The 17,788-nt window shown below is 59.6% G+C and overlaps 1 protein-coding gene across 4 annotated transcripts in view; it reads left to right on the forward strand.

Moving 5' to 3' along the window:
* The first annotated feature begins 112 nt into the window (after window positions 1–112).
* CROCC2 (ciliary rootlet coiled-coil, rootletin family member 2) overlaps window positions 113–17,788 on the forward strand; it is a 62,811-nt gene continuing 45,135 nt past the window's right edge. For 2 of the 4 annotated variants that reach the window (XM_081051796.1, XM_081051795.1), the window contains exons 1-5: window positions 161–953; window positions 10,513–10,663; window positions 11,680–11,828; window positions 13,794–13,900; window positions 15,131–15,296. In XM_081051796.1, coding sequence (XP_080907922.1) covers window positions 876–953; window positions 10,513–10,663; window positions 11,680–11,828; window positions 13,794–13,900; window positions 15,131–15,296 — 651 coding nt within the window. In that variant the 5' untranslated portion in view covers window positions 161–875. Of the gene's footprint in view, window positions 954–10,512; window positions 10,664–11,679; window positions 11,829–13,793; window positions 13,901–15,130; window positions 15,297–17,788 lie in introns of those variants that run through there. The other 2 variants (XM_081051794.1, XM_081051797.1) reach the window with 2 other exon arrangements.

A 17,788-nucleotide genomic window follows, 5' to 3' on the forward strand; every position in this document is an offset into this window, starting at 1 on the left:
GAGGCCCCAGGGGAGAAGAAGGGGGAGGGGACGCTGCCCTGGCTGAATGTCCAGTGCAGACACAGAGAGGACTCCAGGAGACCCAGCAGGGAGGAGAGCTCTGTGTCTGCAGGGACCGCCCTGGGTCCCTCCCTCTCTCGCCTCCCCACTGGGACGGGGTCCCACAGCCTGAGGGATAAGCTGGCAGCGTCCCCGCGGTCCCTGTGGCTCTGGGAAGGTTCCGGTGAATGAGAACAAATGCCCTTCCCCTGGTAAGTATGAAACACGTTATCCGTGGGGCAGGTCACACTGAAGGGGGGCCAGAGGGAAATCACATTCCAAGCGCAGGGCTAAGAAGACGGGGGTCCGTGTGGGTGGTGCCCCTCCCCAGGACTCAGTCCACAGCTCTACTACAAGCCAGTGCACTGTGGACTCCAAGTTCTTTCCCTAATCTTACAGGGGGGTCAGCTATGCTTCTCATCAGGAGAACTGGTGGTCACACGCCATCTGTACCTGGTGTGTGGCCGCCCAATGGAAGGGCCGGCCTTTCCTCGCAGGTGTGGGGTCTGGGGGAGAGGCCAGCCCCTCCCCGGGTGTGGTGGCTCAGGTGGACAGCGTCACCCAGGGCGTCTCCAGGTCTCCAGAAAACGACTTCCAGACAACAGCGTTCCTTAGTCCCCATGGCGACCAGGCCTGCATGCCTGTTTCCAGGGAAACCCAGCCTTCAGCGTCGCGGTTGCCACAGCAACATCTAAGAGCTGTCCACGTGGTCCCAACCCAGAGGGGGCAGCTGAGAGCCCAGGACCGGAGCAGGTGCTACACAGGTGTGGACCCCCCCACAGAAGGAGGTTCCAGAAGGAGCCCAGCTTTCTCCTGGGTCACTCGCTCCGCTTGCAATGAGTTCTGCCTCCAGCGAGCCTGGCGATGGGGACGCCACCGAGCGGTCCCGCCTGGGGCTGGACGCCGTGATCCAGGTCAGTCGGGTTACCGCCCTCCAGCACCCTCCTCGCGGGCTCCCAGGGCACCTTGAGAGGGAAGGGACCCTGTACAGAAGCCACACCTCCCTGGCTCAAGGGGCACTTTCCACATGCTCACGTGATCAGCATGAGCACACACCCAATACACACAAGCACGTAAGTGCAGATTGGGGAGACGGACGGGGGGCTGGGAGGCTGAGTCCGCCTCCTGAGCTCAGCCCCCATCTCGGAGCCTCAGGCTAGCAGCACTGGGGGTGGGGAGGGGCAGGGGACCCTCCCAGCCTGACCTTCTGGGGTCTGCTCTCTTTGTGGAGATGTGTGGGAGCCGGTGACCCTTACTCAGACACACTTGGGTGGGTGAGTGGGTGAGACGGTCCCCAATATCTAGCCTGTGAGTTCCAGAAGTTCTAGTTCTGTCTCTCTCCCACCTGCATAACAACAAAATGACTGGAATTGTCCCCATGGCCCATCCCCCTTCACCCCCTACTTCCCAGAGCCAACCCAGCCATGGCCTGACTCTGGCCACACAGCCAGGCAGTCCCCACCTGACTGACCCCCTGAGGATCCCAGTGATGGCCCATGCAGTGGCTGACTCAGGGTTGTTCATTAACCCAGTTCTTAGAACCTCGGAACTACGCTGTAGGAGGTAACATGGCCCTATATAAACAATACAGGTCCCTGGAGAAGACTAATTGCCCACAGTTGGTACCAGGTGGTTAGGTAACATAGTGGCGTCACAGCACATATGTGCACACACATGCAGGTGCCCACACAGGACAGAACGTGACAAGCCAGGGTATTGGTGTGAGGAGCTACAACGAGACCAGCGAGGTGGCCCTGGGTGGGTGACGCTCTCTGTCCAAGTCCCACAGCGTCTCCACTGTCTGAGGCCCTGAGAGGGGCTGACCAATGGCGGATGGAGGCAGGCATGGCTTGCACACTAGTTTCCAATGCTTTTAGCCCGGTGTCCCATTGGTCCCCTATCAGCCGGTGAGTGTTCCATCAATCCCTCTAGGTCTGGGAAAATAGAGGCTCCAGGGTAGAAGCAAGTTGCCACGGTCACGGGCTGGTTTGAGGGAGAAACACAGGATGGTACCCCCATCGCAGTGGGCATCGGTGCCTGGGCAACGTGGCTGTCTGTAGACTTGTCTGGAGGCCACAAGCAGCCTGGGTGAGGTCCGCTCTGCCCACAGCCAACACCTGTTATTTGCACTGCAGTGATTGAGATCTTGGTGCCATCACACTGAGGTGAGCAGGCCGGCGGGTGCCACCAGGGGCCCAGACAGGCCTGTCCAGACTGGGTGGCAGGAATCTCCCCCGGCCCCGCCAGCCTCTCCAGCTGTAGAAGGGGAAACTGAGGGGCCTGGGCAAGGTGTGGCTTGAGGATGGGGGCGGGGTCTTGTGTGCGATGAGGCCTGAACGTGCTCCCCAAGCTGGAGGGGCCTCCTGACGCCCCACTCCTTCCAGCCAGGGCTGCTGCGCCCTCACAGCATCAGGGAGCGTCCAGCCTGCTCAGGCCCCCGGGAGGCTGGGCTCTCTGAGGGTCCGGCACGAGCACGTGGAGAAGGCCAGTGCTTGGAAGAGCAGGGCAGTGCGAGAACTAATGCCGGCCAGAGAGACGTGATTCTGGACCAGGTCCTTGATCAGCTTTGGGACTTCTCAGACTTGCCTGTGGGTTAGGTTTTGATTGGAGGCGTTGTCCCAGGAACGTGTCCGTTACAGCCCAAATCGTGTATTTACTGGCAAGAGTTGTCCCCAGGGTCATCTCACTGTCTTTTTGTCATCTGAGGATCTGAAACAGGGTGACTACCGGTCCCTGGGTGTTGACGAGTTTGAGACCCAGGGGCTGCCTGGGACCCAGGACTTGAAATCCCAGGCAGTCCGGGCAGGCCAAGTGAGTTGTCACCCCAAAGTGACACTCCCTTGTTCATTTCTGGGACCCATCACTTGTAGTCCTTTGTCTTCTATTTCATTAATTTGTGCAATTATTACTTATTTGCTTTTCAGTTCTTTGAGTTTGTTGCTCATCTAATTTTCTGAGATGTGTGGTTAGCTCACTGATTTGCAGCCTCTTTTTAAAGTTTTTTTTCACTCTTAAAAAAATCTTGGTAAAATATATGTACATAAAAGTCACCATTTTAACCACTCCTAGGGGTACAGCTCAGTGGCATTGGGTACACTCCCACTGCTGTGCAGCCATCCCCACCCTCATCTCCAGAACCTTCTCATCTTCCCAGCCTGACACTCTGTCCCCGTGAAACACTCACTCCCCATGCCTGTCCCCCACAGGACCCTCCTACTTCCTGTGTCTGTGAACGGAAGTCCTCTAGGGACCTCGTATAAGTGGGATCACACAGTGTTTGTCCTTCTGTGACTGGCTTGTTTCCCTCAGCACAGTGTCCTCAGGGTCCATCCACGTTGGAGCAGGTGTCAGACTCCCCTCCCTCCTAAGGCTGAGTCCTAGCCCTGTGTGGACGGACCGCGCTGTGTTATTCCTTCATCTGTTCATGGACGGCTGGGTTCTGTCCCCTTTAGTTACTGTGAGTTGTGCTGCTCTGAGTCTCGATGCACAAATGTCCATTGGAGCCCGCTTTCCCTTCTTTTGGGTGCACCCCCAGCAGAGGGGTCGCTGGGTCACATGGTGACTCCATGTGTAACGCGAGGAACCGCAGACTGTTTTCTACAGTGGCCTCCCCACTTTATATCCCCACTTCCTTCTTTTTTGAAATGTATGCTTTGCTGCGTCCCATAAACTTTCATACACTAATTTTTATTGTTATTAGTCAAACTGTTTTCTAAGGTCCATTGGGATTTCTTATTTTATCCATGGATTATCCAGTGGTATAAATACCTTAATTTCCAAACATGCCGAGATTTTTCAAAAACCTTTACGTCTCATGTAACTATAGTGTGCTCGAGGCTTTGTTGTGAACACCTGAGTGGAGCAGCCAGCTGGCATCCACGTGGCAGTGGCACGAGGCAGGGGACACGTGGATCTGGTTTCAGGGACGAGGTCCATGCTGGAAACAGGCGTCAGGGGCTGTTGGCCTGGGGGTGGCTGTGTGGGACCCCGCGGGGGCACGGGTACGTAGGCAGGAGCTGGAGCACTCCCACACTGAACGATGGGGGAGGCAGAAGGAACCAGCCCGAGTGACTGAGATGGGGGGGCAGTGAAGTGAGAATGATGGGCGAGAGCGCGGTGTCCGGAAGGCTGCGAGGAGAGTGTTTCCAGGAGGCAATCCTCCGAATACTGCTGACAGACCAAGCAAGATGAGTGAGGACCACCGGATTTAGCAGCACAGGGGAACTTGACTGCAGGGTTCCTGGTGGGGATGTAAGGGCAATACCTTCTTAAGGTGGGGACAAACTGAAACGTTTGTGTCAATCAGAGGTGTCTGCTAGAGAAAAATCCCTGATAAATAAGAAAGGAAGTCTTGTTGGAGCCCTGTCTTAAGTATGTGAGAAGATGGTAGGAGTGGGGTGAGTAGACTGATGGATTAGAGCAGAAGTTGGCAAACGTTTTCCGGAAAGGGCCAGATAATTAATATTTTAGGCTTTCAACCGTAAAGCTTCTGTAGCAACTACTCAACCCTGTCGCTGCAGTCTGAAGGCAGCCGTAGACAGTAAATGGGTGTGTGCTATCCCAGTAGAACTTTATTTTCAAATGAGTGGCAGCCAGCTTCGGCCATACTTGCTGATGTCTAGTTTGGGAATGGAGGACTAAACGGACGTGTGGGTGGGCGGGTTGGTGATGGTGGGTGGTGCAGGGGGTGGGAACGCATGGGTGCATTGGCGGTAGATTGGAGAACGATGGAAAGACACTGCCCGTGACGTGGGGGGGTAAGAGCAGAGCCCCATATACGAGGAAGCGGCCTTTGAGAGGAAACAATCACTGGATGTACTCTCTGCTTTTGGTTGAAGCATGGCCCACACGCAGGAACACGCAGACGCCATCAGTGTGCGGCCTCCCTGGGCCGACCGGGTGCCTGGCACCCACAGGGCACCACCAGCACGGCAGGAGCCTCCCGACAGGTTCATCCACATACACGTGCTCTGCATGCAGCCCTGCATTTGGGAAAGCCACTCAGAAGGTGGCATGTGCTTGTAGCTTCTGTGTTCCCAGCTACTCTAGTGGCCTGAGACCACTGCTCACTGCATCCACCCTGGGCCTCCACATCTTAACTTGTTGAAGACAGCTTCTCCACAGAGGTCTCAGGGGCCCTGGGAATCCCCAAGGAGAAAGGACATGCTTCCTGCGTGGAATTGCTGTCCTCAAGAGATTGAATACATTTACAATGTGCGGTGGCCTGAGGGGGAGCAGGGGAGCGAAGATATTGTCAGAAGGTCTAGGAAAGGAGGTGGCACAGTGACGAAGCCAAGCCAGACCTCTGAGCACAGGGAATGACAATGTGGTGTCCTGGTCTGGCGCTGGCTCTGGCACTGATTATCTCTGCCTCAGTGTCCCCATCTGTACAATGGGGTGATACAGACAGTCTCTGGGGATCCCCAGGGCCTGAGTGAGCCCATCCATGGGACAGGAGCTGGGATGGTTTGAGAACGCTGCGTTGTGGCAGGCACTCATCAGTCACGTGCCGAGAGCCAAGCCCTGTGCTGCTCCCTGTGCCAAACCAAGATGGAGGAGGGGACATGTCTGAGTCGCCCATCCACTTGCCCTGGCTAGACAGGGTCACTGTGCTAATCGGATGGGCCACATCTCCCTCTCTGTTCAGAAACACCACTCCCCCAGGCTCTGGTTCAAAGATAGGGCCCCACAGGCCTTGACAGTTTCCTCTCCTGCCTCATTAACCCCCTGCCCACACCAGGCCCCATGCAAACTTTGGAGACCCATCTTGCTGTTTGCTTCTACTGTTCCCTCCACCTGGACACCTGACATATGCCTCTTTTGACTGCTGGGCTCTTACTTCTCCTTCAAGGTCCAACTCACCTGCCACCTCCTCTAGGAAGCCTGCATGGGCACTGAGGACACAGGAACAAACATGATTGACAGGGCTCTTGCCCTCCCATGTGTTCCTTGATCTGAGTCATTTGGCAGTTAGTGATTCATACCTTAGGCTGGGTTTTCAGTCGTTCGTGTCGTGGCCTGTCTGAGCCGGCTGTGTACCAAGCATCCGCCTTGCTGGGGGCTGGGGGTGCGGCCCAGAGATGAATAAGAAGTTGTCCTCCTCACCCGCAATGCCTGGTCAATGCCTGGCCACGGGCTCCTGGTTATGATTAACTGAGGACCAAACTGTCACCCACAAGAAGCATGACTCTGCCCCAGGTCTCCAGGCCGCAACCGATGAGAGACCTAAACTGAGCAGAGCTGAGGTACAGCACGGCACAGCACGCCCGCCGGAGGCGCCAGGTGTTACCCCAGACACAGAGGCTCTCTTTCTCCTAAGGAAATAGAAACTGGCAAGCGGCCACCCTGCCCGAGGCCCTCTCTGCAGCAGCCAAGCTGTGGAAGGACAGCAAGCAGACGTCTGGTGGCTGGACTTGGCTGGAGGCTCTGTCCTCAGCTGTGTTCTTTAAGCTGTACCCACCCCTGGTGAGGGCCAAAGCCGCCATCTGGGGGTGCAGGCAGGCCTGAGGGTTGGTGCAGGCCCCTCTGCCTTCTGCTCAGGCTTGGGGGCGGGGGGGGGGCACATGGGGAGGAGACCCGAGGCCAGCGTGTCTGCTGGATCCCAATCTCTGGCTAACGGTAATATGCTGGCTCAGAAACCACTGTCTCAGTATTTGGGAACCCCCAGGTGGGGTCCCAGTCCTAACTGCCATTTGTGAGGGGATGACCTTGAGCGAGTCCCCAACTTCCTCCCCCATAAAGTGGAGGGGAGAAGATAACAAATACGAAAGGGTTTGCTGAGAAACCTTGAGAGGCAAGTGCCATGCTTGACTTCACTGGAGCATTCAGCCACAGACACTTCACGTTTTAGGGGCCGGAGCCCCAGCCTCCATCCTCCTGCAGCGCCCCTCGCAGCCACACGGTGGCACTGTTGGACCCACCCTGTGCATCCAGCAGAGGCCCCAGGACCCCAGTTCCCACACACTGTGACTCCCCACTCAGCCCTCTCTTGCCCCAGGAGGGTTCAGCCTGTGTCCTGGTTGAGTTGGGGGTCATCCACTGGACGCCCCCTCTCCCAAGGTGATTTTAAGCAGAGGTCTGGTGCCCTTTCTGCCTGCCACTGGGCTCATCTGGACCACCTAGGGGACCAGGTCACAGACTGTCTTGCTCCCTGTGCCCCTAGCAGCCTGGAGGTTCAGGAGGTGACATTCAGGGAGTCCGGATGCTGGTCATCAGCAAGGACGAGTGGTAAAATCACTCTGACTGTGATTTACATTTCTGACCTACAACTTCACCTGCCCTCCACAGCCTCCTGGCTTTCATCTGTGAGTATGGGAGGGCGTCCCAGAGCCCCCCACACTCCATCCTGCACACAGCTGTGGCCTTGTTCTGGGATCTTCCCACACACACCTTTTCACAGATGAGGAAGAGAGGAGGCTGGGGCCGGGGAGAGGGGGTTTGCAGGTGACAGGCCCCTTGTCACCCGGTTCCCCGGCAGCGGCAGCGGCAGCGGCAGAGCAGGGATCCCAGCCAGTCCTGCTCTGAGGGAGGTGGGGTTGACAGGAGCCCATGTTCCTACTGGTGGAGGCTCTCACCCTCCACACAGCCACGGGGGCAGGGGCTGCGATGAAGGGGTGGCTGCTCCACCGCCTCACACAGACTCTCTGTAGGGCCCAGGTGAGGGGTGTGGGGGAGGAAGGGGGCAAGCAGGGCTGTGACCTAGCTGCAGTGTTTAGCGCAGGTTGAATGGAGGAGGGTGCTGGGCAGGCAGAAGGAAGGGGCATGGCCGGGCTCAACTGTGAGTCTGGGGTCTCTGGGTAAACTGATGTCCAGTCCTTGTGTCCCCTCCGACTGATTGAGGGTCCCGCGGGCGGCTTCTAAAAGTCTCCTGGTGCACTGCCAGGTCACAGCGGACACGCACCGTCCAGAGCCCCGCGGGCCGTGGAGTGGACGGCCAGGAAGGGGGGGCGCGGCCAGGAAGGGCCGCCCGGGATGGGGCCCGCCCCAGCCCTGGGAGTCGGCGACCAGCCCAGGGCGTGGGCGGCGGAGCCCCCTGGGCCAGACTCGAGCCGGCCTGGAAGGCGGGGAGCAACGGGGTCCAAGCCCGAGGTCCGCGCAGGCGCCCTGACCCGCCCGGGATGGAGCCCCTCCCCCCCTCGCCCCTCCCCTCCCCTCGCCCCTCTTCCCTCCGTTCCCCTTCCCTCCCCTCCCTCCCCTCCTTCCCCCTCCGTCGTTTCCGTGGGGGCGGGGCTGCCTCACACCCCAAGAGCGGGAGAGGGAAGGGGGAAGGGGCAGCAGAGCCCCCCCTGCGCCCCCTTGGCTCCAGCTGGGCCGAGGCCCGTCGCAGGCACCCGGACACAGCTGGAACCCATTAGGCCCCAGCGCCTCTTGGGACGCTTAGGCTAATAAGTGACCCTCTGTAAATGTTAGGAATGAGTCAAGTTTAGGCCGCACTGCTGCTTTCCCGTTAGCGGGTGGCGCCGCGGATGCCCCGGGGAGCGGAGGGGAGGACGGAGGCCAGGGGCAGGGGCCTTCCTGGCCCGGGAGGGAGCGTTTCCTGGAGCTCATCGCCCCTGCAGGCCTGGCGTGGTTCTCCCCGCGCCGCTGGGCCTCAGTTTCCCGGAGTGCAAATAAGGGTTCAGAGCAGACAGTGGCTGAGCCCCTTCCTGACTCTGTCCCTCTAGGACAGGAGACACCTGGGTGGCCTTGGCACCACCGGCTGCTTGCTTGGCCCAGAGACTAGCAGGCACGCCCCCCCCCAGGGAGGCTGGTCACGCCCACCCAGAGTAGGACTGAAGGGGGTCATCTGGGGGGATGTTGAGTGAAGGTGCCTCCCCAAGATCCCCCAAGGGACCCAAATTCAAACCCCCAGGTGAAAAGTGGGGCTCCTGAAGGAGTCTGAGCTCCAGGGGACCAGAACCAGGCCTCTCCCTCTGCCCAGGGCAGTGGCGTGTGGTCCAGCGCACCAGGCTGCATGTCACTCTCTGCTGCTGGGCATCAGAACCAGCCTCACCGGGGTCATGCCGGAGGCGGGTCTTAGGGCGACTGGCAGTCTGGTCTTTACAGAGAGTCAGGACCAGGGAGCATCACAGGTGGATGTGCGTGGAAGAGGCCAGGCTGGGGTCTCAGGAGGAGGGGATGGCGTGAGAATGAGCCAGGGTCACAGGCTGGGGGGAGCAGAGGCGCCCCTAGGAAGCCCTCTGCCCCCACCAGCCCCAGCGTGAGGGCCAGAGCCCAGTGGAGGGTCTAGACAGGAGAGGGTCTTGAGCCAGGAGGAAGTCAGAGGAGGGAGAGACAGGAAGGAGGAGGCTGCCCACTGGCCAGCCACCAGGATGGTGGGCTGACAGGGAGATTGGGGAGCCACAGGGCAGGGGAGCATGCGGTAGGCCTGAGGGGCACAGGAGAGGAGTCTCAAAGATGGGGCATCTGGACATATGGTGGCAAGCCTGGGATTTGACGGGTGACAGCAGGACCCCGGTTTGCCGCCCTGGAGAGTCACAGGGAGTAGACACCCATCCCCAGGATCCCCGGGAAGCACCCGGTCACTCCCTCAGGTTTAATTCACTGCCTTAAAATCCTGCGTGTGGCAGGGCGGACAACCTGGGCAATCTTGTCTGGTTGCACCCACTCCTGTGCAGAGATTTCCTGCTGGTTTGTAATGGCTGCCTCAGCCCCTACGTCCACAGGCTCTTGAACGTCCTCTCCAGTGAGCACCCCCCTAGACCCAGCCAAACGGTCCCTGAGGGCACCCCCAGGCCCTCCCCCAGCTGTGCCTCCTTGTGGAGCAAAGACCCCCACAGTCAAGGCAAAGCACCAGCTCAGAGCACCAGCTCGTCCCCCGGACCAGCCTCGGTACCCAAGATCAAGAATGTCCTGTCCCCTTCCAGGCCTATTCGCTCTCTTCCATGGCAGGTCAGCTGCCCTGGACTGCCCCCCACCGCCTCTCCCTCCCAGGGCCCACCCGTGCCCTCCAGTGGACAGGGCTGCTTGTTCTAAAGGGAGGTGTGGGTTGAGCCTGTCCTTCTACCAGTTGTCAGCCCCTCCCCACCACAGGCTCTATGTCTCTGGGTAAGGTTCAGGCCCCTCCCTACCACCCCCACTGTGAAAACTGTGAGACTGCCCACTTCAGGTGGCCGGGAGGGGAGCTTGGGGGTCCTGAGGACCAGGCACCCCTGAGGGCTCAGCCAAGTTCCCACAGAGGTAGAGTGGGGCCAAAGGGCCTGGCGTGGTGGCGAGCTGGGCTAGGCGCTCTCTGCACAAGCTATTCCCGTTTCCTCATTGGTGAACAGAGCGGTGCTGGGACAGGCAGAGAGCCACTGAGCAGGCGGAGAAACCAAGGCACGTGCTTTGGCTGACCTCAGCCTCACCCAGGCCTCTCCAGAGCACCCGCTGCCCGGTGGTCACCCCCACTAACTCCAGTGGGCTCATATGGGGGTGTCTGACAGCTGCCCAGGGGCCTGCCCACCCCAGCGGTCTGTGGTGGGTGTTTTGCAGAGGCTGGAGGACACTGTCCTGAGCCCCATGGCCAGCAGAGAAGACCGCTCACTGACGGTGTGTGGGGTAGGCTGGCGGGCCTTGCCCACCCCCGTGCCTGCCCGCATCCGCGACATAGTGGCCAGCAGCCTGAGCGAGGAGCCGCCCCAAGGTGAAGGGACACGGTGGGGATGGCAGGGGTGGGGGCACCAGGGAGCTGCCCAGCCGTCAACTGGAGCCCAGCTTCGGGGAGCCAAACCCCATTGTCCCCCTCCTGGCCTGTCACCACGCAGTGTGAAGGGGCACAGAACCACACCCTCTACAGGGTGGCCCACGGGGGTCACGTGTTGATAACCACAACGTCCTCACCACTAGGCCACAGGGACCTTCCCAAGCCAGAGCGGCATTTCTGTTTGTGACATGTGTGACCTCCAGTCCTGATTTCAGGAGCATTTGTTTTTCATTAGACGAGTGAAAATACTTAAGGTTGGCACTCCGGGAGCACAGAGGCGGAGCACCTCCACCCCCACCCCACCCCCGCACCCCTTTGCTTACTCAGCCCTGTTGGCCCCCTCAAGGTGCCTCCTAACTGGTACGCTTTTTGGCTTAGGAACTGGCTCGGAGGCTGGGTTGCTGCACCAAGGCCACCCAGCCGCAGGCACCAGCCCCAGAGCCTGCTGGTGACTCCGCGCCAGTTCCCCTCCCCCAGGCATGTGTCCGGGACAGCTTCTCTAATGATGGTCTGTCCCGCCTCCTGAAGGAACTGGGCAGCTCGCTGTATATTAAGAGAAACCCCACGTGTGGTTAGAAAAGCAGCTCATTACAGGCGATGGGATCGGGTTACACTGACTCAGCAGTTCCCACTGCTTCCCGAGGGCGGGGACACCCAGTGCCCAGGCCCCCCATGCCACTGTAATGGGTTTGGGGTTCACCTTGGTCAGGGGTCTGTATTTGGGTTAAGGGGGTGTTGATAAAAGGCAGGGAGGTGGGAGAATGCCCCCTGAGAGGGGACTGGGGGGGAAGCGGGGCCCAGAGTGTGAAGTCCACCCCCCACACCTGGGTCTCGGTCAGAGCTGGGACCCTCCTGCCAAATATTGGGGCAGACCAGCTGAAATGCCGCCATGGGGACAGGGTGCTGTGCTGAGGTGGGGCCTGCGTTGGCCCTAGGCTGACCCTGTACGCTTGCAGGGGTGCGGGAGCCACTGGCCACCTCAAGCAGCGTGCGGGAGGAGAACCAGCTCCTGCAGCAGGAGCTGTCCCGGCTGGAGGCCCTGCTGGCCCAGGTGGGCGCTGAGCGAGATGAGCTGGCCAGCCGACACCATGTGGTCAGTGAGCGGGTAAGTGTGTGCGGTGGGCACGTGTCAGGCCAGGGCGTGGCAGCCAGGCCCAGGTGAGGCGGCCACCGTTGGGACTGGCAGTCAGACCTGGAAGGCCATCAGGGGGTCCTAGAATGTAAGTGTGCCGGTCGCACTCCAAACCCTGGGCGACAGTGGGAGTCTAGAGGTAGGTGAGGGCGCCGAGGCTGCCCACCTCACAGCTCTGCCTGCCCGGAAGCCCTGGGGGTGGCCTGGTCAGTTCTGCCCTCTGAGCCCAGCTCCTAGCCCAGGGTGAGCATGGCACCAGCACTCAGCCTGCACCTGCCCGAGGTGGAGGAAGGCAAGCTGGGAGGAACTGACCCCTTTGGGAACTGACCTCCAGGGAAATGGCCCTAACCCTGAGACCCAGCTTGTGAAGAATTGAATCTGCCGCAGCCCTTCCCGACAAGAGGCTGGCGCAGGCCTCGGGGACAAGTATGACCTTTGGTCTCAAAGTGTGGGTGTGGGGGCCTCCCATTGTATATATGGGGAAACCGAGGAAGAAAAGTAAAGACATTGCTTGGAGCCTCGTTCCCATGTCTGCACTCCAAGGCATGGCAGCTTCTGAGGCAGGCCTGGGCGAGGGACCCCTGGCTCACAGAGTAGGGGCCACAGGCCTTGCTGGGTCTGGCCCAGCCTCCACCTTTGCTGTCTTCAGAGCCCCCCTTGCTGTTGTAGCAGGAAGGATGACCCCACTTTCCGGATGCATTGCCCAAGGCCATGCTGCCATTATTGGGGCTGGGACCATGACCAGTGATGAGTGCCCGTGGGCCCCAGGGATAGGTGGCATCACGGGCCCCATAGAGGTGCCCTCTGCCCTACCCCCACACCGTGAACACCCATTCTCCTGGGCCTGCACCCCCGTGGGCCCCAGCCCAAGGCTGTGAGTTGAGGGTCCCTCTCATCCGGACCAGGGGGAGCCTGTCCGTCCATGAGCTTGCCTACCCTCCCAGGCCATCTGTGGCTGGGCTGGCAGTGGGGGTGGGGAATCTTCCTAGCACAGGGTGGGGAGATGTTGGGAACGGGCCTGTGGGAATAGAGGCCGCAGAACTCCTGCAGACAGATTTGTAAACCTCATGACTCAGATCTGAACTCGCAGACCCGGCTGCTCTGCACACACCCGGGCTCCTTTGTGTAATGCCAGAAGGGGCTGGGCCTCCCCAACTTACCCCAAGCAGATGGCCAGGGGCTGGGGGTCAAGGTGGCCAGCAAGCCTGTTTCTTGGCATCTCTATGGGGGTGGGGGCAGCCCCTGCCCTAGCCCCTGGCTCCAGCTGGGCCGTCCAGCCCCTGACCTCTTATCCAGCTGGTGGTTAAGGAGGGGCCACTCACCTCCCCACACACCTGGCACCAGGTCACTCCACAGATGTGGCCTCCAGCTCTCCTGACCTTCCTGCAGCTCAGCCCCCCACCAGCCTGCCTGCTAGGCCTAAACACCTCCCCCAACACCCCAGAGTGTACTCTGAGTCAGGGTGCAGTGGGGGGGTAGCCCCAGCACTTCCCTCCCCCCTCAGAGCCCCAGGGTCCTCATTTGCTCAGACTCCAGTCAGCCGCCCAGCTTGAGTGGTTCCCCTCCCCCACAGGCCCACCCCAGGGGGTCCCCTTCTGCCTGCTGGATGCAGTATTGGGTGCAGATGGAGGTGTGAGCACAGACAGGTGGGGCAGCCCGTGGGACCCCACACTCACTCAGTCTCATGTGGGGTGACCCCAGGCCAGCTCTGCCACTGCTGTCCTGCCCCTTCTGTGGCGGACCAGACCCTGGAGGCCACGTCAGCTGGCCGTGCACTCTTAGTCCAGGGGGCAGAGTGTGCACTCCCAGCCACCTGACCCAGCCCGGACCCCAGCCTGACCCAGAGGAGCCCTCTCTTACACTTTCAAGGGCTTGTGCCAAAGCTGCTGTGCCTGCTGGGCTGGGGGCTGCCAGCCAGGTGGGCTCACTCCCCCCCAGCTGCAGGCCCGGCTGGATACCACCGAGGCTCGGCTGCGGAGGTCAGAGCTGGAGCACAGCGTGAACCTGGAGGAGGCCCGGGGCCGGCTGGAGGCCGCTGAGCAGAGGTGAGGCCAGGCGGGCAGTCAGGGCTGCAGGAGTAGGCCATCGTGGTGAGAGGCAGTGGCCCCCCTTGCGCCCCCCCCTTGTGTCTGCGGTTGCGACCAGCCTCTTCCCAAAGTGACTCCAAGTTGAGCTGGCCTGTTGGAGTCAGCTGCAGGCTTTGGGGGGACAGGAGGGAGCTGAGCAGAGTGGGGCGCGGGACCAGGCCTGTGAGACCCCAGCACGGGGTGCAGATGCCATAGGCTGTGAGGGTCTCCCTAGCCCTGCTTTCCCGAGTGTGCCCCCTGTCTGCCGAGTCTGGTGCTCTGGCAGGCACTTTAACCGACTGTGGCCTTGGGTGGCTCAACGCGTCCTGGGATGCCCACGGCAGTACCTTCCATCCTGCTTTTTGCGCCCTGGCCCTGACTCCCAGGCCCCTTTGGCCTTGAGCTGTTCTGATTTCATGGTCAAGGCCTCATTTGTTCACCATTGGTCAGCATGTGCCGCACCTCAGCCCCAGAGGCAGTTCCTGCACCTCCAAGCCCCAGGCCACTGCCAGCAGGGCAGAGCGGCTGGCATGGTCCTGCTTGCTCACCCTCAGGGGCTGGGAAAGGGGGAAAAGTGCTGAGAAGCTTTCTGAAGACCAGTCTGGGGGACGGGGGGACCCAAGTGGAGGCTTATGCCCCTGGAGCAAACAGCAGAGAATGTCCTGTGTGGTGGACTTGCCGCCTGGCAGGGAGGTGTTGGCTCTGGAGGGTGGGACCCCAACTTGGCAGGTTTGGGGTTCTTGTCTGCAGGCACACACAGACCTGCCCTGGATGGACAAGGCCCCCAGGTCATAGGGGGCTGCCCCTCCCTGTCCCTACCTACCCCATTCCAAGAACGGCATCTCCCTCACAGCTTCGGCGTGCTCGACTGGGGGCTCCCAAACCCGGTCCCCCTTAGTTGTATGGGGGTTCACCTCTGTACCAGGGATTGAGGAGCCGGCCACAGTTGGGGGGCAGAGCCAGGAAAACTCAGACAGGGAGGGTGAGAGCAGGTGTCTCAGGGAAGAAGGAGGCAGCCAGGGTGTGGCCCCAGTTTGGGGGGCAACTGGGGTCCCACTCAGGTGGTCCGTGCTGCCTAGGGGCAGTGCGGGGGCTGCACACCTGAGCAAGGGTCAGCTGGGCCTGGGGTTCAGGGCCTGGGTCTCTGAGCACCGCTCTAAGGGGTGGCCACCACCCACGGCCACGCCACTGTGGTGTCTGCCCATCCAGGAGCGCCGGCCTCTCCCAGGTGAACGCCCTTCTGCGGGAGCAGCTGGAGCACATGAAGAAAACAAACGACACGCTGGCCCAGGAGCTCGCCAGGACCACGGGCCGTGTACTCCACCTGCGGGGCGAGCTGGAGCTGAGGGAGGCGCAGCACTGGGCCAGGAGAGAGGTGCCCCCCTGCCCCTGCCTGCTGCAGGGCACCTGTTTTTCTGTCAGTGGCTGGTGTGTGTGTGGCGGGGGGATGGGCAGCAGGCACCAGCAGAGGGTGAGTTGGCTTCAGCTGTGCTTCCCCTGGGGGTGAGGCCGCTGGCCTCCTGCCACACCACATCCCCCACTCGGCTTGGCCACAGTCGTCTGTGGCGTGGGAGACACCAGGGTGGGGAGACCCCCGAGAGAAGGAGTGCAGGAGGCTGAGCCTGGGAAATAGAATAAGGGACAGAGCCAGGTCCTGGGTCTGGCGTGACTCACCCGTTCTGGGGACAGGAGGAGATCTCCGTAGGCCTGATCACACTGCAGGAGAGGGGTCCCTGTCCATTGCTCCCCACCCCACCAGGGCCAGCAGGGCCCCCGCAGCCATGCCTGGTCAGCACTCGGAAACGCCCCACGCCCTGCCAGCCCACACCTCTCCGCAGGGCTCCTGCCCGCCGCAGGACACAAATGTCCCTGGAGGGCAGGCCTGAGGTCGGTGTGGCACTGGTTTGCCAGGGGTCTTTCTTTCCCCTTGTCCTGAGGACCTGTCTCCCTGCTCGGCAGGTGTGTTCTCTCGGCACTGTATCGACACCTTTTGTGTCTTTGACCCTGACCGAGTCCTCGTAATCGGTGGTCAGCCTCCCCCCTCTGGCTGTCTTGGGATCTCGACTTTAACCCTGGTGTTCTGCAATTTGTCTGTTTCTCTGTTTATTTTGTTCCTTAGATTCCACACATCAGTGAGATCGTGTGGTGTGTGTCTGTCTGTCTGTCTGACTGTGTCACTTAGTGGAGGCCTGCCGTTCTGTGACATGTCTGTGTGGAGATTGCTTATCCCGCTTAGGGTACTTCAGGACTCTGTGTCTTCCGGTATTCTTGGAAAGTAGCCATTATTCTTTAAGTATTGCCTCCTCTCCCATACTTCTTACTGCCCAGGTTTTCTTTCTTTTTTTCACCCTGATCTGTCTTCTAGGTAATTTCTTCAAGTCGATTTTCCTGGTCATCAGTTTTCTTTTCTCTGTCGATCTCTGTTAAACTCGCCTACCTGGCTTCAATTCCAAGCATTGGATTTTTCATCTTTACAAATTCCGGTGGATTCTTTTCCAGATATCTTACTCTTAACTCATATGTTCAAGTCTCTCATATGTGTTGATGCACGTTAAAAGCAGTTGTTTTGGAGTCTATCTGATGGTCTAATGTCTGAAGTTCTTCCAGGCCTGTTTCCATGGCTTCTGCTAGCCCTTGGGCATGTGCTTTGTGTCCCTATGTCTTTGGTGATGTTTTCATTTCAACTAAGAGCCGCTTGTTTTCCTTGGAACTTTGTGGCAATTTTTTGATACCTGAAATTCCTGTGGTGTCTGCCAGGACTTTTATTTGCTCTGACAGGTGCCTAGAGGTTCTGACAGTTTTTGGTGCCACATTGAAATAAATTTTCAGCTTGAATTTTTATTAATAGAAACCATCCCAGCAACGTGAATTCAGGCTGAACCCTGCATAACAGCTAACTCGTGGTTCCAAGTCCACAGGGAAGATCTCTGTCCTTCTTGTCTTAGTCGGTCCAGGCTGCTGTGACAAAAATACCAGGTGGCTTAGAAACAGATATTTGTGCCCCACAGTTTGGAGGCTGGACGTCTGAGATCGTGGTGCCAGGCCATTCCGTGTCTGGCAAGAACCGCTTCTGGGATCATACATGACACCTTCTCGCTATGACCTCACATAGCAGAAGGGGCTTGCGGGGTCCATTATAGAAGGACATGTGGGGACGGAGTCCCAGAGAGCAGTGTCCAGGCTCTCGGCCTCACGTGGAAAGGTGCTGGCTCGGGTAGTAGATGGCCATCCGCTGTTAATGGTTAGCCATTGGCCACTGACATAACTGCTGTGGCTACACTAGGGGGTAGCTTGGTTGGCAGAAAAGCAGATGGCAGGTTGTGGATCGTGTGGAGCCTGCTTCCTGTGTCTCCAACCCAGCCACCAGCGAGAATACAGTGGTATGACTCCCCTATTTATGGCTCCGTGGGTGTTCCTTTTTGGCCTCACCGTGTCCTGCGTTCTTGTGTGGGGAGCGGGACAAGAGACCCCGCCTGACACCCCACATGACAGGGCACTAACCTCATTCGTGGAGCTCAACCCTCATGACCTTACCACCTCCCAAAGATCCCACCTCCTACCACCAACACATGGGGGTTAGAATTCAACAGATGAATTTTGGGGACACAAACGTTTGGTCCGTTGTACCTCCTTCCAGTGTCCTGCAGACGGAGGTGTGTGTGTTCTAGTTCACCCTGCAGCTCACTCACCTCTAGCACACCTTACATAGAATACGGCTTTGAGGTGTCGCATCTCTGTGCAAGCCGACACCCCCTTTGGGTGGTCCCTGCGCTTTCTCTCTCCCCTGAGCCCCTGTGGTCAAGGAAACTTGTCCAAGTTGCTCCATTTGGCACCGTTTCCCATGTCCGTCCGAGTCCCCGACCTCCC

The sequence above is a fragment of the Rhinolophus hipposideros genome, assembly GCF_964194185.1.
Source record: "Rhinolophus hipposideros genome assembly, chromosome: 6".
Classification (NCBI taxonomy): Eukaryota; Metazoa; Chordata; class Mammalia; order Chiroptera; family Rhinolophidae; genus Rhinolophus; species Rhinolophus hipposideros.